The 23,653-nt window shown below is 49.6% G+C and overlaps 1 protein-coding gene across 1 annotated transcript in view; it reads right to left on the bottom strand.

Annotated features, from left to right (window-relative positions):
• Positions 1-23,653, bottom strand: part of Fam83f (family with sequence similarity 83 member F) — a 28,368-nt gene that overhangs the window by 2,759 nt on the left and 1,956 nt on the right. Inside the window, exons 2-4 of the mRNA XM_036207511.1 lie at positions 6,571-6,738; positions 5,934-6,055; positions 3,764-4,437 (exon numbers count right to left, since the gene is read on the bottom strand). Of these exons, the coding sequence (XP_036063404.1) occupies positions 3,764-4,437; positions 5,934-6,055; positions 6,571-6,738 (964 nt within the window). The remainder of the gene's footprint in view (positions 1-3,763; positions 4,438-5,933; positions 6,056-6,570; positions 6,739-23,653) is intronic.

The raw sequence follows: 23,653 nt of genomic DNA, 5'->3' as shown, positions 1-23,653 counted from the left end.
CAGCTGCCTCATCTTTGGAGCAGAGTTAGTTGGTCACAGGGCTCAGGATAATCAGATTTGACTACATGGTCCACACACAGCTGGGGTCTGACCTATGTTCTTCAAGAGCAACGCTTGAGTGATATTCCCAAGAATGGGGGCCACAGATCCACAGCTCAGGTAGTGCTTCCTCATTGGTCCACCCTGATGAGGACTCAGATTTCCAGGCAAGACATCAAAGATCACCAACCCCACAGGGCAACATAGACGAGCCTGCAATCCCCGAATCCAGGAACCTTGCAGTCACAGCTCGAAAATCAGAGACGCATCACAGGCCTCCCCGTCTCCACAGAAGCAGCTGCAGCTGCTTTGAGGTGGCTTTGGGAGGCAGAGACCATGCTGCTCTTTTCCTCCCGGCCTGTCTGTGGATATGGAGGTTGGCCCTCCTTGGAGTTCAAGGATCTTGTTCTAAATGGCAGCATTTCACTCTATGTCCCCTTTAACACTTGGGAACCATTGTCTATTTTCCAGTGATGGCCCAGGAGTTCAAGAACAGCACCTGGGACCACCTCCTCCGGCCTAGTGTCTCCTCAAAGGCAGAGCTTTGCCTGAGTCCCCTGTAACTAACTGCATTGGTACTAGTCTGAAGAAGTATTGGAGAGCTTTGTGGGAAAACCAACGCTCCTGTTCAAAATGCAGACATCTACATCCAGTGCCTCGTGGCCTGCTAATGTGTCTGTTACCGTATGGTGTAGGAAGCAAACAGGGAAAGGCAGCTCTTCTTCCACTGACTCACGGAAACCATCATAGGCTAACCTAACAGGAGTGAGTGTGTTCCTGTGTCTGAGATCCTGAGAATCACTATTCTGTTACATGGATTCCTTTGATACTGGCATTCCTGTGTTATGCTTCTGATTTAATTTAGTGTTTAATTTTAAATTCTTGGCAGTGGGGATTGGTTAGAAGATGAAGTGGATCTTCATGGCAACAGCTGTGATAAAAGCTTGGGTTTCCACAGCTGTTTTTTTCTGTCAACACCACTAGCATTCCACATTTTGCTGAACATCATCAATTCCGTAGTCTTTACCAATATGGTGAATGCCATCCATTTAGTTGACTAAATCCTGTTTCATAGTGGGTTTTTTTTTTTTCTTTAAATGCAGATTTCTGAGCCCAGCCCAGCAGTGCAGACTCTATTCACAGGATTTTAAACAAGGATATCCATAGCTGTGCTCTCCTGAGAATGGGAACTCTCAGCTCTCAGAGAGCCTGCCCAGAGATCCTGTAAGGGTGCAGGTGGCAAGGGCCCAGGAGGGCAGAAGCTGATAACCCAGTGCAGACACAGTTTAGTTAAGAGAAAAAAGCAAACGGCAAAGGACACACCGCTTCAGCCACTAGAGGGCGCTCTGGCTCTTCAAACTTCCAGGCTGATTCCATTGTGGGTTTCTTGTGCTGTCCGCCCCCCCTACCCCCCAGCCCCAAAGGAGGCGATTCTGTAAGATTCTCCCCAGGGCCACACCTGGGTTTGCAAAAATTTGCATGCTGTTTGACAACTATATATTTCTTATCAAGCAATTTTACAGGCTGTCAGCTCTCGGCTCTTCCTATCTCTCTCTCACCCACCTTGTCATCCACCCACGTTCTCTCTGACAAGAGGGTGCAGAGACAGACAGGACAGTCAGCATCAACTCAGAGGGACCTCAGAAGCCCTCCCCAGTTTACCCTCCTCCTCTAGAAGAGGAGGCAGCCCTGGAGAGGGGAGGGCAGCACGTCAAGAGCCGAGACCATCCCAGCACTGCTGTTGCAGCTTGAAGGCTCCCTGTGGGGAGGGGGCTCCTTCCCTGGATGGCTTCCTTCTCTGAGGAAGCAGCTGAAGTGGTTCCAATCCAACCCAAGCTCCCGCCCGTCCCAGGATGGGGGCCCGTGCTGCCTTGTGAGGTGTGCGGTCAGCTGCTCAGTGGCTGCCGCCTTGAGAGAAGGAAGGCACCAGAGGTCCCTGAGCCTAGAACTTGGGGAGATGTAGGTATAGGAAGGGCTTTGGGGAGGAGAAATTCAGCTTCTCAGCTCCGCCTTTGAGCAAGAAGGAAGCAGGTGCCAGAGGTCTCAATAGACGGGATTTCAGAGCCTTGGTGGGGGTGGCAGGGTGTGTGTGTGTGTGTGTGTGTGTGTTGCTATCTCTATGTTCTTCCCCAGGCTTGGGGGTTGGGGTTGAAACGACATATTTTAGACTTTCCTGTGTGTGTCAGCCACTCTTACTCCAGCCCTTCTTCTGTTCAGGGGTCTGGGTGCTCTGGAGCTCCCAAAAGCACAATGGGGTCTGCTTGTTGGCTCCAGGGTACCATGTACAGATGCTCAGAGATAGGCAGCAGCAGCAGCGGCAAAACACTAACTGCCCAAGTCATCTAAAGGGGGAATCTGACACCAGAGGCAGCATGAAAGGACAAGACAATGGGCTTTGCGTTTCTATGGAAACAGCACCTAAGGGTGAGGGGCAGAAGAAGAGAAAGCTTCCACCTCACTTCCAGACAGGAGTTGGGAAACAACCCCTTTGTGGTTGGGCTCGCCCCCTCCTCTTCCTTGCCAGGTGTTCACCATGGCAACCCTCCTTCTAAACAAGAGGCACAGAGCACATCAGCATCTGGTGTCGGGGAGCCAAGGAAGCCCAAGGGGAATGGGACTGGGAATGGGGGACCAGCCACTCCTCTCTTGACAGGTCAAGGCTGAGGTTTACAGTCATTTTCCATGGCCTGTGTTTACTGCACTTCTCCCAGTTTCTACCAGCATTGGGACTCACGGGGCTCTGATGAGGGTGAAGGGAAAGAAAGCACCCATATGGAACCTGGCTGCCGAGCTGCTCAAGCAGTGTGGGTCCACTGGAGGCAGCGGGGGATGGGGGTAGGGGGGTGGGGGTGGGGCTGGAGGGTGGTCCTGGTGCCACACTGCAGAGACTTCCAGACCTGTTCTAAGAGGACATTCAACGGGACATGAAGTGCTTCTAATCAGGAGAAAGTGGCATTTTCCCTGCTCTAGACCGTTGACTGGGTCAAAGCCAGATCTACGGGATACCTGAGCCCTTGGGCGGCTGCTCAGGACAGGTACCTCCCAATCAGTTTTTACATAGCGAGTCAGCCAGGAAGCTCCGTTACCATCACCTCAAAGCCCTGCAACCACAGAAGGAAAAATCCCAGCACAGAAGTTCTTCCAGCTCAGGGAAACTGAGAAGAGAACGGCTCCATGGCAGCCTGTTTGTCACTACCAGACTCCTGGAAGGTCATATCGAGACTGCTCTGGAGGAGGAAAAAGACAGGGCTTCCAGGAGCTCTCAGAGAGAAGGTTAGAAAAGATCCACTGCTCCACATTACCAATCTCTCCCAGAGGGCAAATTTGCTTTTCACACAGACTGGGGAAAACGGTCCTAACTATTATCACGGAAACTAGGAAGCTGGTCAGCGCATCAGTGGGACGTGAGTTTGTCTGACCAGGCCAGATCCTGACGGCAGCAAGCAGCAGGAAGCCAGGAGCCCTAGACTCACAGCCAGTGCTGTGCACTGTTTCTTCATGTATAACAGGAAAACTTGTCACACTTCCTTCTCTTATTGGAGTTACTATAAAGGTGATCTGAATACCACGAGGAATAAAAGAGTCCTCACAGACCATCCCTTGTCCACTGCTGTGCTAAACACCAAGCAAAGCATGTAGCGCTCTTCCCTCAGAGACAAGGAATCTGAAACTTGGACCTGTAGTGACTTGTCCAGGGTCACCAGGTCCAATGGCGGGCGCTCACCTGGTATGTTGGCACTGGAACCCTCATTGGGCCTCTTCCCCAGAGGAAACTCCATGTCAGCAAAAGTCTCAGTGGAGGTGGAGTTGACCAGCACTGCAGGCCTCTTTACTCGTCGGCTGAAGAGCCTGCTGCTCGAGCGTCTGCCCTCCTTAGCTGGGTTGGCCTCTCCATTTGCAACTTCTCCCTTGCCATTCTGGGGAAGCGCCTCTCGGGATTTGTGCCTCAGGTCTACGTGCACCTGAGAGACTGTCCTGCCATCCTTTGGTCTCAGCAATCTCGAGGGAATGGGCTCCACTGTGGGCAATATCTGTTCTACTGTAACCAGATCATTCAGGAAGCTCTCCAGACGCCGGGCGGACTCACCACCGCCACTGCCCTCCTGTCCCTCCGCGTTGCCATCAGCCTCCCGCTGTTGTCGGGCCGCCCAGCGCATCAGCTCTCCTGGAGGAGCGCGGCTGTTGGCCACTAAGGCATACTTGGGGTTGATAAGTTTACGAGCTACAGTGGAGGAGTAGTTGAGGCCCAGCCTGCCTGCCAGACCCAGGTGCTGGTACAAGTTCACTTCCTCAGAGATGGCATACAGCTCCCGGAACTCCAGGTCAAAAGGCTCCACGTTCTGCCCTGTCAGGAGCAAAAGAAGATTCCTGTCCACATAGGAGGAGCTCCAGGTGAAGCTGGGGACAGAAAGCAGAGACATGGATGGACCCAGACCTCTCCAGTATCCTACCAGTAGCTCCATTAACACCCTTCAACCTGCTTCAGCCTGCTCGGTCACTGTGGCCACACTGCCTGGTGGAAGATGCCTTGTGCCCTCACAGGGGATTGCTCTCCTTTCACCAGGCCAAATTGTCCCCACCCTCTTCCTCCCCCCGGGGCTTGAGAAGTCAAACCTGGATCCACATCTACCCTTCCCGTGCGTGCGGCTACAGGGCCTGAGGTAGAGCATGCCATAGGCAGGGCTTTGAGGCTCAAATGAAGTGACCAGCTCCCTCCCTGGCACACACACGTGCAGTACATGGGAACTAAGCTGTGCCGCTGCTGGCATTGTTCCCCCTACTGATCCTTCCCAGAGTGCACGGGGTCTGCACAGACCCGTACTTCAACTGCAGAAGAGGACTCAGGTCATTTCTTCATTGTTACATGTGCTCAGGCCTCACTTAGATCTTCACTTTCTCAGAGGAAAGAGATGGTTCCCATACAGGTTCTCACAGTCCTGGTCCCCTGCTTTCAGTTCAGATTCCGGAGTGATCTCTCTGCGTCTGTGGCGGTCTGAATGAGAACGGCCCCGCAGGCTCACATATTCGAGTGCTCAGTCCCCAGTTGGGAGAACTGTGTGTAAGGATTAGCAGTGTGAGCTTGTTTCAGGGGGTGTGTCACTGGGGGAGGGCTTTGAGGTTTCCAAAACCCATGTCATTCCCAGGTAGCTCTCTTTGCCTTGGGCTTATGGATGAGATGTGAGCTCTCAGCTACTGCTCCAGCACCATGCTTACCTGCGTGCTGCCATGCTCCCTGCCCTCTGGAACCATGAACCCCAGATGAAACACTTTCTTTTATAAGTTGCCTTGGCCATGGTGTTTTGTCACAGGAATAGAAATTAGACAACATCTCATATTGCTTCCCCAAATCTTACCCCTTTTATTTTCTACTTATCCCACCCAAAAACCAGCCTCAAAATACAACTGGCTGCTGAGGACCATGACAAGTAGGCAATGCTTAATGTCTAGGAAGAGTTGGTCTTCCCTCTGAAATAATCAATCTGTCAACAGAAAGTCTGAAGAAAGGAACTGTGCAGGAGACTGTTTCTGACCAGGGCAGACAATGTTTCTTAAAACCATGACTGTTGGGGCTGGAGAGATGGCTCAGTGGTTAAGAGCACTGGCTGCTCTTTCAGAGGTCCTGAATTCAATTCCCAGCAACCACATGGTGGCTCACATCTATAATAGGATCTGATGCCCTCTTCTGGCATGCAGGCATACATGTAGACCAAGAACTCATACCTTAAAAAAATGCATAAAAAAGAAAAAAAGACCAAAAGAAACAAACCCCAAAAACAAAACTCCCAAAACAAACCAACAACAATCATGACTGCAGAAGCTCCAGGCTAGCACATCCCTGAACAATTACCATGAATACAGGTCTCCCGGGCCCTCCCTGTCCTGATCCAACACACCTGTAAGATCCAGTTGCTACTTTGTCCCCATCCACCATTAGGAACCTTGATGAGAGAGTCCCCTTGATCTTCCCCATGGGCATGTAGAAGCCAACTCCTGTCACAGAGCGGACACGGATGTTCTGTAGAGAAGAGAAAGACATAATTGCCCTATATGGGGAGGCCTCAAGGCGTTGCACCAAGGTCTTGCTTTGGGAGAGATCCACAGACCTTGACTGCTGACCAAGTCTTTCCAAAATTCTCTGCTTCCTTCGGTCTTATATGTTTTACTTTCAACAAGCTCAGGAGAGTTCTTGCTCAAAGTTCCCAACCAGAGGACTACAGCCCTATGCTGAACCTGACAGTGAAGCCAGTAGTTCTACTGACGGACCACCCCAGGACTGCGAGAGGGCTGCCTCCTTCAGCCTTGGCAGCTCCAGGACAACAGAAAGTATTAAAGATCTATAATAATTAAGGATAATATACAAGCAGTCACAGGTTCCTGAGTCATGACTTTGTATAGAAGGAAAAATATTGGGATCTTGAACTTCAGTCTGAGCCCCTGAACTTGGGAGGAGAAAGGGGGAGGAGCCAGAGGAAAGGACGGGAGTCTCCCATCTCATTTTGGCCCACAACCTGTCCCAGTGGTGCAACTCACCCGAATTCGGAAGTCAGCAAGCTCCAGGCCCTGACACATTTCCAAAAAGTACTTCACTCCTGCTTCATCCAGGATGATGTATACAGGGACCCGGCGCTTAGAGGCAGCATCTACAATGTCTTGGAATATATCCCCGTCAGTGAAAATATCCATGACAACAGCAATGACCTGGACAGAGAAGGTGCTGCTGAGACATATTGTGACTGGTACACCTTTTGAGACACACTTGCCCAGAGAGGACCACCTTGCCTTGGGGCAACTGATGGCCAAGAGTCAAAAACCCTACCTGCCACCACTCCTGGGTTCTCCAGGTACCCACAGTTTAGAGCACACTGAACTCAGGTGAAGGGCCCAAGGGGGTAGGCTCTGCTGCCGGTACTTCATCCTGGATAAATCCCAGCGTGCTCTGGAAATTTTCAAAACTCTTCAGACGCCATTTCAGGAGAGGGCTGGCAGCCTGGAGAGAGCTGCCTGCCCCTGCTGCCCCATGGGAAGGGCAGATGTGAGGAGATGTTATAGTAAAGGTGGGAGGGAGGGGTTCATCTCCATCAGCCACAATCTGCATGACCATCACGTCCTCAGCAGGTCTGGGCACTCTATCTCCCTGCAGCTGTGCAAAGGCTTGGTGCTGATGCTGACAGAGCTAGAGTTGGCCAGGTACCCCTGACCTCTGATGCTCAGCTTCCCCCCACCCCATCATTAAATTAAGAACAGTGGGAAGGCCTAGTTTTGCCTTTTTAAAAAAAAAAAAAAAAAAGATTTATTTATTTATTTTATGTATATGAGTGCTCTATCTGCATGTACAACTTTATACCAAAAGAGGACATCAGATCCCACTGTAGATGGTTGTGAGCCACCATGTTGCTGGGGATTGAACTCAGGACTTCTAGAAGGAAAGCCAGTGCTCTTAACTGCTGAGCCATCTCCCCAGCCCCCAGTTTTCCTTTTTTTGAACATTTATCCCTTCTCTCATATATTACATCCAGACCATAGTTTTCCCTCCTCCTAGTCCCCCCTCCCATTTCCTTAAAAAAAAAAAAAGAGCCTACAGGGATATCCATCAAACAACATGGCCTAAGGAGATACAAGATTGGGCACAGGCCCTCATATCAAGGCTGGACAAGGCAACTCAATAGACAAGGGTCCCAAGTGCAGGTATAAGAGTTAGAGACACCCTTCTCCCACTGTTGGGAGTTTCACAAGAACACCAAGCTATACAACCATCAGGTATATGCAGAGGACCTAGCTCAGATGCATACAGGGTCTGTGTTTGTCGATTCTGTTTGTCGGGCTCTGTGTTTGTTGTCTTTGTGAGCCTCTGTGAGCCCTGCTTAGTTGACTCTGTGAGTCATGTTCTCCTGGTGTCCTCGGCCCCTCGATTACTCTCCTTCGTCCCTATCTTCTGTGGGGTTCCCCTGACTCCACCTAATGCTTTTGTAACTTGAGTCACTTCCATTTTCCGGCACAAACCATCCCCTGTCCCGCCTTGAAGGGTTTTCTTGTGGGCCCCAAAGACGATAGACCCACCACTTTCTACTTATATGACCTTGGCAAGATACTTGACCTCATGAACCTGCTTCCTCATCTGCAGAGTGGAGATGCCCTGCACTTTATACATTTGCTGTGAGGATTAGATATAAGGTGTGTAAGGTGCCATACACACTCAGTATAGTGAGTCCTCAATCAACAGTAGTTGAAAATACAGACTCTTCATCCAGGGCAACTCCAGAACCCTGGACTTCCTGGCAGGAAAGTGGAGCTAATAATGGTGCCTATCTCATTGCGTTGAGGACTCAGTGGCACACATTAACACTTAAAGCAGTGCTGGGCAGTGAGTGGTTCAGTTCAATAAACTTCTGTCACCTACAACACCATCACTGTCACCATCCTCACACCACACTTTACTTCTGCCTCCTCGGCCTCCTAAGTGCTGGGAATAAAGGCAGATGCTGGATTAAAGCTGTGAGCCACCACCACCCAGCCTTCTAGCTCTTCCATTTACCAACCATTAACATCCACGTGATGACTGCTGGGCCCCCATAGGCACAGTGAGGATCTAAAGACAGATAAGTTACAATTGTCACAAGGATGATAAACCACTTACACAAAATAACTAAGGCTAAGGTGAAAGAGATAAATATCTTAAGAGGTACACACGTGACATGTGACATGCAGTGAGAGATAGGCAAGTACTGCTTTTAGCCAGGGAAGGGAAGAATGAAACAATCCTTACAATGAACGGGGTGTCCTTGGGTGCCGTGAGAAAGGACTAGGGAAAAGCAAGGATCAGGGTGAGAACTGAGTACTGGGTGTGTGCGGCACCTTACACACCTCATCTCTAATCCTCACGGCAAATGTATAAAGTGCAGGGCATCTCCACTCTACAGATGAGGAAGCAGGCTCACTGAGGTCAAGTGTCTTGCCTAAGGTCACATAAGTAGAAAGTGGTGGGTCTATCGTCTTTGGGGCCCACAAGACGGGACAGGGGATGGTTTGTGCAGGAAAATGGAAGTACTCAAGTTAGAAAACTGGGTCTTGGCTGGGCTGCTCTGTGTGACTGTGCCCTGGGCAGGAGCACTGGGCTGAGACAGGGGAATGTGCCTTCCTTGCTTTGAGAGACCTACAAAGTGAACATTTCTGACCAAGGCTCAGTTCCAGCAAAGACACTTTGAAGCACCGTGGTTCTTAACTTCACGTTAACTTGGCTGGGCCAGGGTCCAGATATTTAGTGAAATACCATTCTGGATGTTTCTGTGAAGGTATAGTTTAGGCTTCAAATAAAGCAGACTCCCCACTATGCCTTTGGACTACACCTCTCCCTTAGGTCTCTAGCCTGCTGATTTACCCTAAGGTTTTAGACTTTCATCTAAAAAGTAATCTCTCTACCCAGGTGTGGTGGTACATACCTGTCATCCTAGCATTTGCAAGGTGAAGGCAAGAAAAGCAGGAGTTCATGCCATCTTTGTATGTACAGAAAGTTCATGACAACCTGGCATCAACATTGTCATCAACATCATCATCCAACAATACTACCACCAAAAGCCAAGAAAAATCAACTTTCTTTCTTTCTTTCTTTCTTTCTTTCTTTCTTTCTTTCTTTCTTTCTTTCTTTCTTTCTTTCTTTCTTTCCCATCACTGCTTACACACACACACACACACACACACACACACACACACACACACACACAGAGTTGACTCTGACTAGTGCAGGCTGAAAATAGGAGTGAACATGCACTAAATACTCATGCACTTTGGGTAACTTTTCTAATCTGATTCTTCACAGTCGCTCTACTGGAAAGGACTTTTTTTCCCATTTCACAATCGAGGAAGTAAATACACAAGTAATGTGTCCAAGGTCACTCAGCAGATACACAGCAAAACAAGAAACAGGTATACTTGACCCAAGAGCACATTTCACTGCTGCATGGTATTTTAGAAACATCAAATCAAAACTCCATTCTTGGAAAGGACTGAAATCATACACGTTTCTAGAGAGGCCGACAGAAAGAGGAGCTACAAATAAAATGCAGACTGGCAAGGAGAATTAATTACAGGTGCAGTAGAGATGTAAGGAATAGTAAAATATGAGCTAGGTGCCAGAGTGGAATTTACTGGAGTAAGTGTGGTTCAAGTGTGTATGAGACAGCAGAAGCCCACCTGGCCAAGCACCCGGGGAACCACTTGGATCTTGGCACAGGTCTACAAGAGGGATAGATAACTCACTGCAGCTTCCCTTGGGAAAGCAAAGGATTGCCGACAATTTCAGTATCTATCTCTGGAAGATGAGGTAAAGAAATGGGCATAGGAGAGGATGTGCCACGGCTGATGGAAGCAATGAATGAGTTCCACGCTCCGTTCTTAGATGTCTTCTAAGACTTATTTTATTTGTATATATAGAGATCTAAATGTGTATCACAGACATGCAAGTACTGAGGAGGCCAGACAGGGCACAGGATCTCCTCGGGTGGTTGTGAATTGCTTGATGTGGGTGCTGGGAACAAGACCCAGGTCCTTTGCAAGAGCAGCAAGTGCTCTTACCTGCTGAGCCGTTCCTTCAGACGAGTGGTGCCTCGATTTTGTGACCCCAGCATTAGGATGTACAGAAGGAGGATTAGGAGTTCAAGGCCATCCTTAGCTACAAAGCAAGTTCCGGGCCAGCCTAGCCTACAAGAGGGGGGCGCTCTCTCTCTTCCCCCCCCTCTCTATATATGTATGTTATAGTGAACTCTATAGCCTAATACTATTTATATAAAATAGTCTTATGAGACTGTATATTTTTCCGGGATACAAACATGTCTGAAGACTTACACTGAGCACAGGAGAAAGGAGTGAGAAAGATGGGAAAGAGGAAATGAGCGAGGTCCTTTAGTGGACCAATGACAGCAGGGGACAGTGAACTGTGGACTACATCAGCTCTTTTGTACTTGAGGCCAACCAGTTAAACAGAACACATGCTCAAGTCCTCCTGTGGGGCTGGCACAGTCCACTGTAGGTATGGGGAGGGGACAGTGGCCTTTGGGGAGGAGGTCCATGGCAGCATGGTCCTACAGAGAACACTCTTTATTCCTGGGTGTTCACACCAAACAAGCTTGATGACCTGAGTTTGATCCCCAGAATCCGTGTAAAGGTTGACAGAACATTTGACCTCCACATCCATGCCATACCTAACCACCTTCTCATCCCAGCACTGCCCAAGGCCACAGTCCACTGCCCTCTCTCATTTCTAAACTCTTCCCAGTGTCCAGCTCAGAGTCATTGCACGTCACCTAGGACTGCCTGGCCAGTTTCCAGCTGACTTCTTGGATCCCCACTTTGACTTCTTCTGTAACTGGAAAAGCAAGCAGGAAAGCTGACTTGGCCTGGCCCCCACCTAAGAATGAGAGAGGCAGAAAGTTTCCAGGACTAGCTTGCAGGAGGCTGGGGCTTAGACACTCTGGTGAGAATCAACCATCTGTGTCGCTACCAATTAAACAATGAAATATCTGTAGTAGGGAAAAAAAAATCAACTGCATACTGGCTCTTGCAATCTAGTTGTGGGGAGGTGATAAGTACCCTGCGCTTTAGTCTCCGAGGCCCTGCTTGAAATTCATCCTCAGCATCAGGCCCAGGAAAACCAGCTCCATACCCTTGTGCTACAGCACTGAATGTGCCCATGACTCTTCCATGCCAAGTCTAACTTCAAGGCTCCTGCTGAAGATGGAGGCTTGAGGCTCATAAATAAATAAAAATTTAAAAAATAAAACAAAATAAAACTTTACAGGCTCCGAATCCAGGGAAACAGATTTGGTCAGGAGAGAAAAGCTCTGCCCCTTTTGGCTGCCTCTGCATCCAGCATCCTTCACCTGGTTACCTACTGAGGCGCAACGCAGAGAGAGAGGTTAATTCAAGCTGGCAGTTGTTTAGAAGCTGTCGCAGGCACACTGGCGAAGAGGCTCTGATGCTGTAGGACTCCTCATGGGGTGTTTCCTTAGCTCATCATCTCCTCCTTTGATAGCCTGCCCAGGCAGCAGGGGCGGGGGAGTGGGAAGGAGGGTGTTGGGAAGCCCTAGAATGCCCTTCTATCTGCCATTCAACTTGAATGAGTCTTCTAGCTTCCCAGCTTCTTTCTTTAATTGCCATTAGAGAACAGAGCCGAGGAGGGCTCTGCCTTGCCCTGCAGCCCCCGTGTGTTTAGATGACCCAGACTACAGAAGGCTCTGGCAGATGTCCACACCCACAGAGCTGCTGGCTGCTGGGACGTATCCCCTAGCCTGCTCTACAGACACTTCCAAATTCAACATCCATCCAGTCACAGACTGTTGACCCTTCCAGAGTCTGTTGACTTTTCCTCCTCACTGAAGAAACCCTAACAGTCCTCATAGCTCACTGTGTCCCATGAGCCCTCTCTGGGTCATTACCCCCTTGTTGTTCTCATGAATACTGTCACTCTAGCACAGGATCTCCTGTCTCTTGATTAACTTCTAGGATAGCTTTCTGGTCAGTCCCTACTGTCCCTTCTGTCCTCTGATTTCTTCTCCATAGCCTAAAACAAGGCTGATAAACCAGTTGGTCCCATGACCCTCAAAGAGGTCCAAACTCTTAGAGACCTGGCATAGGCGGGGCCCATCAGTGGGGCAAGCCTCACCTCGGCCTCTTGTTTTGGGTCATTCAGAATGACCTACAATAACCTTAACCCTGGACTTCTCTGTTGAAGCACTAGTGACCTCTGGAGCTGGAGCACTTTATTGTGTCACTGTAGGGGATTTAACAGCATCTGGATCTCTACCCACTGGGTACTAGCAGCATCTCCCCCAGGGATGAAAACCATGTATTGCTAGATATGAACAAATAAATGTCTCCTTGAGTATGTAATATTGTGCAGCTCAGATCCTTCTGTTTCTGAACCTTCCATAACCTGATGCAGCATCTACACAGCTTTTAAAACTCCAAGAATTTCTAGAGTACCTTCTCTTTGAAATGTTAACCACACTCTGCTTTCTGCCTGTCTATATTCTAAGCAAACAACAGAAGCTGGGGTACTCCAGTGTACTGTCTGCCTGTCATCTCCTCCTCTCCCAGGCTGTGGGCTTCTGATGGTAGACATGGGCAGATTCTTTCAGAATCCCTACCCTTGGCAAAGCACTCAGGACAGGCCATTCTCCATATTAAATGGAGGTATGTATGTCTGTTGTATATGACTAGGGCTTTGTAGTTTCCTTTATTTCACTAGTGACAAGGCACTGGGCTAAAGAGGAACATATGGAGTAGATTTTTGGTGAGGTGGTTTTGCTAGAAGGCAGAGTTGAAGTTCTTCCTCAAGGGCATAGAGAATGGTGCTGTTGCCTAAGCGACAGATTCCAAGTTTGTGGCTCTCTCACTCTGCCTACTGAAGATCCTGAAGGAGCAGCCAGCCCTAACTGAGAACAATACTTAACCAAGGCAGAGATCTCTTACACCAAGGAAACCAGGCCAGAATGCATGGCCTTCCCCAGCACAGACAGCAAGTGCCTTTGTGCAACCACAAAAAGACAGCCTTCTCCCTCTGACAGAGTGCGAGGTCAGGAAGCCGCTTGACCATGTCCACATGCAGGCTGCCATTGTACTTGGCTCCTACATCCAGAAATATTTCAAACTCAAGAATCTCTCAGAGTCAGCGAGAGACTTAGATAGCAATTAGCCCAGTTCCAACGTTCAAGTCACCCAGCTCAGGGTCCCGACTCCAGGCCTGGGCGCCTGCATCAGGAGTTATTCCATTCTTCCCAGGCAATATGGACATAACAAGCCACAGAACCCTAGGCCACCTGAGGGCACATAAAACCAGGATGCCAGTGAAGACTGTGGGTTGAGACAGACAACACAATTCTCCCCACAAGCCTCCCCAGCTCATGTGACATGCAACTAAAGGATCTGTGGGCAGGTATGGATGGCTGCAGGGACCTGTAAGGTCAAACTCTTCACTGCTCCTCTGGGGAAGGAAAACCAAAGGCCATGGGACCAGCCTGCTGACCTCAGATGTATGCTGGTGAAAGCCACTTCTCTTGGTGTTGGAAGGGAAAAGAGCTGGGGGGTGCTTTGCTGCTAACTCCCTACTGAAGCCTGGGGCCCAGCTTTCAGCCCACATGATTACCTTGCAGGGCTGTTGTGAGGTTTGGATAAGGTCATGACTGTGAAATTCCGAGATCACCTGTGCAGTTATGAGGACTCATTAAATTCACTTGCTATCAGGCTAACTCCCCACACCTTTAGCCTTCTGGTTGAGGGAAGCAGAAGCTGGGCAAACAGGTCTAGCTGCTGCCTCCCAGAATAGCTACCAATCTGGTTATTCTACGTGAGGTGGAAGGTTGGTTTGCCTAGGTTCACAGAGCAGCCCATCCCTTCCCTCTCTGAGGGCCATGCTGGCTGGGTCCGATCAAACAGCCTGGACTCAGACACCTTTGACTGTGGATTCCCGTTCTATGCTATCCCCTGAAAGGTCAAGGTTTGCAGGGCAGCACTCAGTTATCAGCTTTTGGTGGCTAAAGAATCACTGGGAGCCACAGCAGGGACAGGAAAGAGGGAGGAGAGGGCGCTGTCCAGAATGTGGTGGATTCCATGGCCCAAAGACTCTGGTACCTGGGTCCTGGATCAGCACTCCTATCCTCCCCCAGATGGTCTGAGTGCAGGCTGATCACCTTGAGTGAAGAAGGCTAGAGTTTGAAAAAGAATATATAACTGGAAGGCAGAAAGCCTTTCTGCTTGTGTGGCTTTGGACCACTCACTCACTATTAAATGGGGGAGGGGGCATCTTCACAGGGCTCTTCTGGTATGTGTATGGCACATGCACACAAGTGTGTGCATGCCCAGAACTTGCCAAGCTCGCTGCACAGTTTAGGAAATGATTCTCCTGGAGGTGGAAAGCACTCTGTGTACATAGCAAAGACGTTCTTTGTCATCAACACTGCAACAGGCCCCACCTGAATGATGAGTAGTTTTGACACTTTAAACTTCCATGGTTTATAATCGAGAGTAGTCTGGTATAAAAGTGGTAGAGCAGACCAAGAGAGCCCCAGGAGGGAGGGATTCAAGTTACAGGACCTTACACAAGAACACTCCCTGATCCGAACCACAAGCTCTTTTGCTTCCTGGCCTAAATCTCCACAGTCTAAATCATGGCAGGGAAAACAGACTTTGGAATTAGAAGTTCCGTATTGGCTGTGAGACAGGGACAAGTTGCTTAACTTCTCTGAGGTCTGGAAAATGTGGCTATTTCATGGTCCTTAGGAAAGAAATGCAATGATCCCTGGACAGAAGGATGTATGCTCTGCCACAGAGGGCCTGCTCCTACACGGACTCCGTGATGGGATCTGGCACGTGTAGTTCTCAGCACTAACTGGTTACCAGCTTACCCTGTCCCTATCATTCCCCCTTCCTGCAGATGGATCCCATAACACAGCCCTAAGTATGCAACGCTGCCTCTACCCAAATACTCCATGGCTCCCAACTACCTATGGAAGCAAGCCACAGCTCCTCCAACTGGCTAAAGATGCTCCACAGTCCCTGAACCCAAACCTTGTTCTACTCCCTGCCCCCAACACAGAGATAATCTGCCTCCCAAACACTTGAGCAGGCTAGGGACCTTACACCTCAACTCACGCTATCTGTACCCTGTCCACGTGGTGAGGGGACTGCTCTAGCTCCATTCGGTCTTGTTTCACCCTTACAGAGGCTGTTTCAGGATCATTCTCTGTCCCTTGTCCCCAGTGCAGTGTGCACCCTCCCTAGGATGCATGTCTGCTCAGGCCTACCCTTTAGGCCCATGCTGTGGTCTCTCCTGTGCACACAGTGAATGTTCTAAGCAGGATACCTCCACACACTGGGGATTCCCTCTGGAGCTGATGATGAGGTTTGGGCCTGAATTCTGCCCACCATGAAGGCAGAACCAAAGCCAGAGTTTCAACAAGGTTCTGTTTCCTTTGTGGCTGCCAGCCTGACCCCACCCAACCAGCAGGATGTCTGAGCTTTGTCAGCCTCAGCTTTCCAGCTGTCTGGAGCCACGTTTACATTGTTTTGGGCTCACTAATTAGATATCATTAAACACGAGGCTCCCTGCTTGCTTTGGCAGCCACTGGAAACCAACTGTACCCAGGCAGGCCACTTCTTCTCCAGACACCTCAGCTTCAGTTCAGAGCCCGTCTCTGATCTTACAGGGCAGGGCTCACTGCTGCATGCTGGAGCTCACTTCCCACTGATCTGATCCCGAGACAGCTGTATTGACACAGAATGGAGAGAACAAACAAGGGAGATCTGACCCAAGCTGGCGCTGCAGAGAAGAAGACATACGTACTCCTATGAGCAGGATCGACTCATCCAACCACCTAGACGCTTCCTTGACCTGCTGGGGAGCAAACAGCAATTTTCTTCCTTTTCTTTTTTTTTTGAGCCAGGGTTTCTCTGTGACCCCTGACTGTCCTGGAACTCCCTCTGTAGACATGGCTAGCTTCGAACTCATAGAGATCCTCCTGCCTCTGCCTTCTGAGTGCTGGGATTAAAAGCATGAGCCACCACTGCCTGGCACAGCAATTCTTTTATTTATTTATTTGTTTGTTTGTTTGTTTGTTTATTTTTTGAGATAGGGTTTCTCTGTGTAGCCCCAGCTGTCCTGGAACTCACTTTGTAGCCCAGGCTGGCCTTGAACTCACAGAGATCCGCCTGCCTCTGTTTCCCAAATGGGGTTAAAGGCGTGTGCCACTACTGCCTGGCCCCAGAAATTCTTTTTAAGATCCCAGGCCAGCTTTTCTCTGCCCCAAGGCAAGCTTCTGGGATGACTTCCCCTGAACTAAGTTGGTGTTAATTAGTGAAAATTATCTAATGCAAGCTCATTTTAACATTAGCTTAAAGCCAAACATAATTAGGAAGATAAATCAGCTACTTAAAAAAAAAATCCAATGAAGATACACAAATGAGTTTTTGGATCATCTACTGGTCTGGGTTATGTCTGTGCACCCAGGCCCTCTGCAAGGCTCTGCAGAGCAAGGCAGGTCTCAAGAAATGCTTGACTAGGTGTTTCCTGATGGGCCTGCCTGAGTGGGACAACAGGTTGGCAGCTTGCCTGGAAGGTTCTGAGAAGCAGCAGGAGCAATTGAGGCCATTGTCAGGTGATATGGCTTTGGGAGAGTTTCCCCAGAGGGGTGTGGGTGTGTGTGTGTGTGTGTGTGTGTGTGTGTGTGTGTGTGTGTGTGTGTAGGTATCTGACTAGAGTAAGGCAGTTAGGTTCATGGAGGGGCTGGTGGGTGAAGGCAGTCAGGCTATACATTTGGGGGCAGTGGGGGGAAGAGATTGTGAACTCACCATGCTCAGGCCTTCAGCCTTCCACACAGCCCATCCACTGTCTGCCCTGCCCTAGGCTCATTGGGAGCTCAGCAATCATGTGTAAGCCTAGATCTCAGGCTCACCTCAGCTCCATCCAGCTCCACCACTGACCAGCAGTGTGACTTCATTCTCGCTGACCCTCAGTTCCCTCATCTATAAAATGATAAATTGCTGTGGTAGTACATAGTCTGAAAGGGCTGTTGGGACTGGAGATGTGGTTCGGTGAGTAAAGCCCTTCTCCAGCCCACACGAAGTCCTAAGCTGAATCTTCAGCACCACAAAAACCAAGTATCTAGTTTAAGGACCCAATAATGGCTATCAGCACCATATCCCACCCTCACCCATTAGATCTAGGCAAGGTTCAAATTCAATTCACTTGCCAGTTTCTGGTAGCTGGCATACAGTACGTTCTTGGTAAGATAGGCTGAGTGACCGTGCAAATGGGGGATTCTCTGGGCCGTTTGAAAACCCCTTGGGAGAAGTTAAGGTCTTTCACAGACTGCCCACCAGGAGCCACAGAAAGGAAGAGTCCTGGTCGCTACACGTGCCCAGCACAATGATGACCGGCCCACAAACTGTACCCAGGATGTACAGATCATCAGAAAGCTGGGCCAGAGACTAATCATTAGAAAACCATCAGCTCTCTTCTAGGGCTAAGATGCCGGGATCATTAATTAGCAAGATCCAACTCCATGAATTTCGAGGAAGAAAAGGGAAAGCTGGAGAAAGCAGGAGCTCCAGCTGAGGCTGGCTGCTCAGAGCACCTGGGGAGGGAGGGAGTACCTAGGGTGTGCCAGTTAGTGCCAGGACAGGCAGTCAGCCCTGCAAGACCTCCGTTCTCTGCCCTGCTTCCTCCTAGCTCAGCTTGGTGGCTGGCCCCAGAACAGGCTCTGCTTTGTACATTCTATGAGAAGGCAGGGCTGGCCAGCAGCCAGAGGGAGGCAGCATCCTGAGGGCTGAGAACATCCAGGGGAGGGTGTTAGTATGCGAATCCCTGAAAGGGTCCCTGCCTTTAGGGAAAACAGAGTCCAGGGGCTATGGCCCCAAAGAGGGCAATCTAGGGAATCTATCCACACCCCTGTGTCTGTGTTGCCTGCCCCAACACTGCCTTCTCTCCCTGACTCAGCCCAGATCAGGGCAGCTAACAGCCATGGACTTGTCTGTCTCCAAAGCCAGTTTACAAGCCTCCAGGGTTGGACTGGCAAAGCATACTGATGACAAATACATTTTGAATGTTTCTGGAAGTTTCAGAGGGAAGAGATGGCCCCAAAGTACAATTCCTAAGAATAATGTGCCTAAGAACACAGCCTTGAGTCCAATCTGGGTGGGATTCCAATCAGCCTTTCTTAAGTCCTAGAGTCTCCTACCTCCCACGAGCCTCAGGATGTTAAAGGAAACAGGCCCTCTCCTTTCCCAACAGTTTTAACCCTGCCTCACAGAAATCCTTTAGTCTGCCTGTATTACTCACTCTTCAAGGCACAGTCCCTATGATTCTTAGCACCATCTAGTAACTGTAAACAACACAGCAAAAATCACCCCCATGTTACAGATGCAGAAGCAGGGGCCCAGCTAAGTCAAATATTTCACCCAGGGACCACAGTAAGAAGAAAAAGAGACAGCCAGAGAGAGCAAGAATGGGGACTCTTCAATCCTGGCTTCCAGCTTTGGGTGCCTTTCTCCGGTAAAGGTTTGGATCATCTGCCCAACAGACCCTGCTTTACAGCCACGAATCCCAGAGAAGGTCGTGAACATGTTTACCAAGGCCTCACTTCCTGTATTCTATTCTGGGATTAGAGAGGGGTACACACCTCTGCCAGAATTTCAGAAACCTATAGTGTAAGATTTCTCACACACACACACACACACACACACACACACACACACACACACACCCCTCTGCCCCGCCCAACAAAGAGAGAAATAGTTCAAAGCTGCACTCAGCTCAGAAGCCTAGCTCACTCCTGGCTAGTGACTCCTCTGCCCTCAAAGGATATGGAGAATGTTTCTAGACAGTCCAGAGACTCTGGCTGAACCCATGCAGGTAGCCAGGCCTCATCCTTAAGCGTGCCTTCTCTTCCCAGTTTAGGAGGGGAGGGGTTGGTGTTTCCATGCTTTTCCGTCTGATTCCTTCCTGCCCATAGCAGGGTCCAAAGGGATCCCAGCCTAGGGGTTTGGGTGCCACTGGCAATCAGATTGGAGCCAAGCAAACTGCCAACTTCCCCCACTTCCACCAAATCATGGCCAACAGATGAACTAAAAGGTGAACAGGAAACACACCTGCCAGGAGCCCTGAGTCTCCCAACTCTAACTGCAGATTCCCTCTCCTACTCAGAGAAAGTCGCAGCTACTTCCCTAGATAGTGAACATTTCTGCTTCTGGTACTTTAGCTTCCACAGACAACACCTGGGTCTCTAAAGCACCTGTAGATGTCGTCTCCTCTATTTTATTGGTCAGCAGACTCAAGTGGGAAGAGATTTGTCCAAAGGAGCCCAGCTCGGAAGAGAAGAAGTAGATCAAGACAGAAGCTAAGACCCTTCAACTCCAAAGCCTGGCTTCTGTCACTGTCATGGAAGTTGGATCTTCATTACTCAGAGATCCCAGTTCTCTGGAACAATGACTGAGCAGAAAAATTGAACTCCACAGCCAGTGCCCAGAGCTTACAGGAGAAGCCCAGACAAGCCCGGGCAAGAACCCACAGGGCTGTGGGGCCAGGACTGGAGCTGCAGCTGGGCCACTAGCCACCAGCCCTCATGGGACAAGGACCCCAGAACTGCCCAAGTGTGTAGAACTTGGGGAAGGGCAGAAGAGTTGAGAGAGGGACAATATGTAAGACCTGTAGATCCCAGGGCTGCTCAGAGGTTGTCTTTGGCTCTGTGCATTTAACTTAGCTTCAAAGAGCCACTCAAGCTGGGGCATGGTGGCACATGCCTACAGTCCTAGTACTTAGGAGGCTGATGTGGAGGATCACTACAGGTTCAAGGCCAGCTTGTACTATGTAGTGAATTCCAGGCCAACCTGCGCTACATGGGGAGACCTGGTGGTCTTGCAGGGGAGGCAGGAAGACAGCTCAGAATCTCCTCATCAACTGCCCCACTGAGGTGGAAAGGAAAAAGGATGTGACAAGGGGAACTAGAAACAGGACCAGCTCTTCAGCAAGATGGGTAACGTCTACGTGAGCATATTATCTGAGTCACAATTTTATAACCCTTTAAGATTTAAAAGCATTATGTAAGCCTTTCTCCCGCTTCAGGATCGTGGTATGATGAACATGTATATTGTTGACATACATGTATGGGTGCACATGCGTGTGGAGGTTGATGTTGGGAATCATTCTTGACAGCTCCTTCACCTCATTCATTGAGGTAAGGACTCTCAAATGAGCCCCGAGCTTGTCAGTAGGCTAGTCTTGCTAACCAGCTGTTTCTGGAGATCACCCCTCTCTACCTTCTTTGGTTAAAATTACAGTTAGGCCACCACAGCCACCCAGCATTCACACGGGTTCTAGGGGATCTGAACTCTGGTCCTCGTAATTGCCTGGCAAGGGCTTTAACCACAGTTCTCTCCTGAAACCAGTAAACTCCCCAAGGGAGTGACAGCATCTACTTCTCTGCATGACAGTGGTTAGCACAGGACCTGGTGCAGAGAAGGCTCTTGACTACAATTTGCTCAATGTGGCTGGCGACTGATGTTCATGGGAAAAGACAGGGAGCCTTAGAGTAAAGACCGTCACCTGAGAAATCAGGTCTCTTGGTGACATGAATTGTCAACTCCAAGACTTTGCTATATTCCTTGGGCACTGCATCCCAGCTGCTCACTCTTGCCTCCCACCACTTGCCCAGATGCCTGGCCAAAGCCGCTTTCTCTACCACACCTTGTGCTTGGAGCCCCTCTCCAAATCTCCTTGGCCTTGGTCTAAAAATGTTACTTTATTCTTTGGGACCTTAGGGTTCCTCTGTGACATGAGGACAATGGCCTGCCTTCTAGTGCCAAGGAAATCAGCAGTTCATGGGGAAGAGGGGAGAGCCGTGTAGCTGGTGCATTTGGAATGTGGGACCCCGGGGATACGGGAGTCAGGAGGCAAATGGAAGTCCCTGATTGTAAGGACAGGCAGAGGCTTGGTGCCTTCTCACCCTTCCTGCTAGGTCAGGTGTTCAGACAGCTTCAAAGAGCCTTCCCTAACCTGGTTTACGGGCGGGACCAGTGTCTCTCCTGCCATACCTCCTCTCAATCACTTGTCATACTGAATTATAAGGATGGATTAGCAAACTATTAGGCTACTGAAGAGTGGAGGTGTGTCTCATCCATCCCTTTTCTCCTAATGCATGCTTGTCACACATGAGACCTTCATGATCAAAAGGATGCAAGCCCAGTGGGGCTAAGGTTACTTGTTCCTCTTCCTCTGGCTTCCAGGCTTTCCGAGGGGTCTTGCCGTCAGATACTCCCTGGCAGTTCCACAGGTCTGAGCTGCCCAAGTCCAGCAGCTCGCCCTACTCTTCCTTGCTAGCATCGCACGGACTAGGTTTGCAAAAGGCTTGGAGTTCAAGCAAACAAAGAAAATCATTAATGACACTAAAATAAGCAGATCTTTCAAGGTGGGAAAACATCACCAGAAAACCCCACCCCACAAGCAAACACAGCTGGATCTTTGAATGTTGGGTACCAGCACAACTTAGGAAGGCTTTTCTGCCATTTGCAGAGGCTCAGAGAGTGGCTACTTAAAACCTAACTCCTCAGAGACTTATCTCCCATGACTGGGGACCATCGCCATACTGACCCATGTCCTCACTGGTTTCCACACCTGGGCCTTCCTCCCCAAGCCAAAGTTGTGGTTTCAAAGTGTCCCCTAATTAGCTCCTTTGTCTCTTTGAGGATCAAGTATGGAATGGAAGAGTTCCTCGCATGGCCAAGTCCCAGCAGCTCCCCCATTCCTATTTGTCTCTTGGGAACAAAAATAATAGCATCTTATAAGATTACTCTGAAGATTAAATGAAATAAAACCCCAAATCCCTGGCACCCAGCTGGATTGCCTTCCTTCCAAGGCCGTGGGATCTCAGTAGTCTAACTCAGCCTCAAGGCAGCCAGACACTCCCTGGAAACAAGGGAAATTCCCTCCCTCAGGGTGAACAGGGAGGAGGATCTCATTTGATTGCCAAGGTAATACGCTTGCCAGTTGGATGAGCAAGAGTCAGGGCCAGGCAGTGGTCAGGATCTGCTGTGTCTTGAGTACATGGGAGGGATCTCAGTTTTTCTATAACTCCACAAGTGACCTTTAGGCAAACTTCTTTTCTGGTCTTTGCCTCAGTTTCCTTATCTGTAAAAGAGGGCACTGTATACACCCCTACCAAGCCTCACAGACTACTCAGCTCCCTCCAATCAAACTTCTTTGCATTGAAGCAAAAGTAATCTCTCACTTCCGGCTCAGTAGTCTCAGAGAAACTTCCCATCCGAGTTTTTCCTCACTCTCCCCCTCTAAACCTGAGACCCACCTGTGACCCACCTCCCACAGGAGCCTTCCTAGGTACAGCCTCAAAACTCCCTTTTCCTTCTAACGCTTGAAGGGCAAAGTCCACAGCTTGGATATTTATGGCTAGTGCCTGGCACACAGCAGACATCCTGGAAATATGTGTCAAGTCAACCTGCGAGTATAGTACTGGTTCACACCTGCAAAAGATCCTGCTAAATGTTTATTTGAAGAGTCAAGAAAACCCCCCAATACTGCACACACCTGTCATGGAAGTTGCAGGGGGAGGGGGTGTGTTTGTCTCTGCCTTCTTCTAACGGGGTACACAATGGATACCATAGCTTGAGAGCATACTAGATCCATTCAAATTCCTTGCAGACTCCCACCACATCATGACAAAGGATGGCAGGTCAGGGTGGCAAAGTGGTTCCGAGCAACGGCTTAGGTATGTGGATTCTGGCTCAGCTGTTTACTGAGTTAGGCAAGTGACGTAACTTCCTGCATCTTGATTTCTTTTTCTCCAAAGATAAAGACAACATCTGTCTCACCCAGGGGTCGTGAAAAAGGGTGTGTGTGTGTGTGGGGGGGGGAGGCATTTGCTGCCACACCTGACAACCTAAGTGCTACCCTTGCTCTGTGCCTCAGTTTCCTTACTGTGAGAGAAGGTGCTGTACACAAGCCTACAAAGAGTCCTCAGCTCCCAACAGTCAAACTTCTTTGCATTTTGGAGCAAAAGAAACCTCTCACTTCCTGCTCAGTAATCTCTAACCCAGAGACTGCCCATCCCAGGTTTTT

Source organism: Onychomys torridus, chromosome 16, assembly GCF_903995425.1.
Source record: "Onychomys torridus chromosome 16, mOncTor1.1, whole genome shotgun sequence".
NCBI classification, from domain to species: Eukaryota; Metazoa; Chordata; class Mammalia; order Rodentia; family Cricetidae; genus Onychomys; species Onychomys torridus.
The sequence above is the reverse complement of the archived record's forward strand: the minus strand, read 5'-3'. Positions and strand labels throughout refer to the sequence as shown.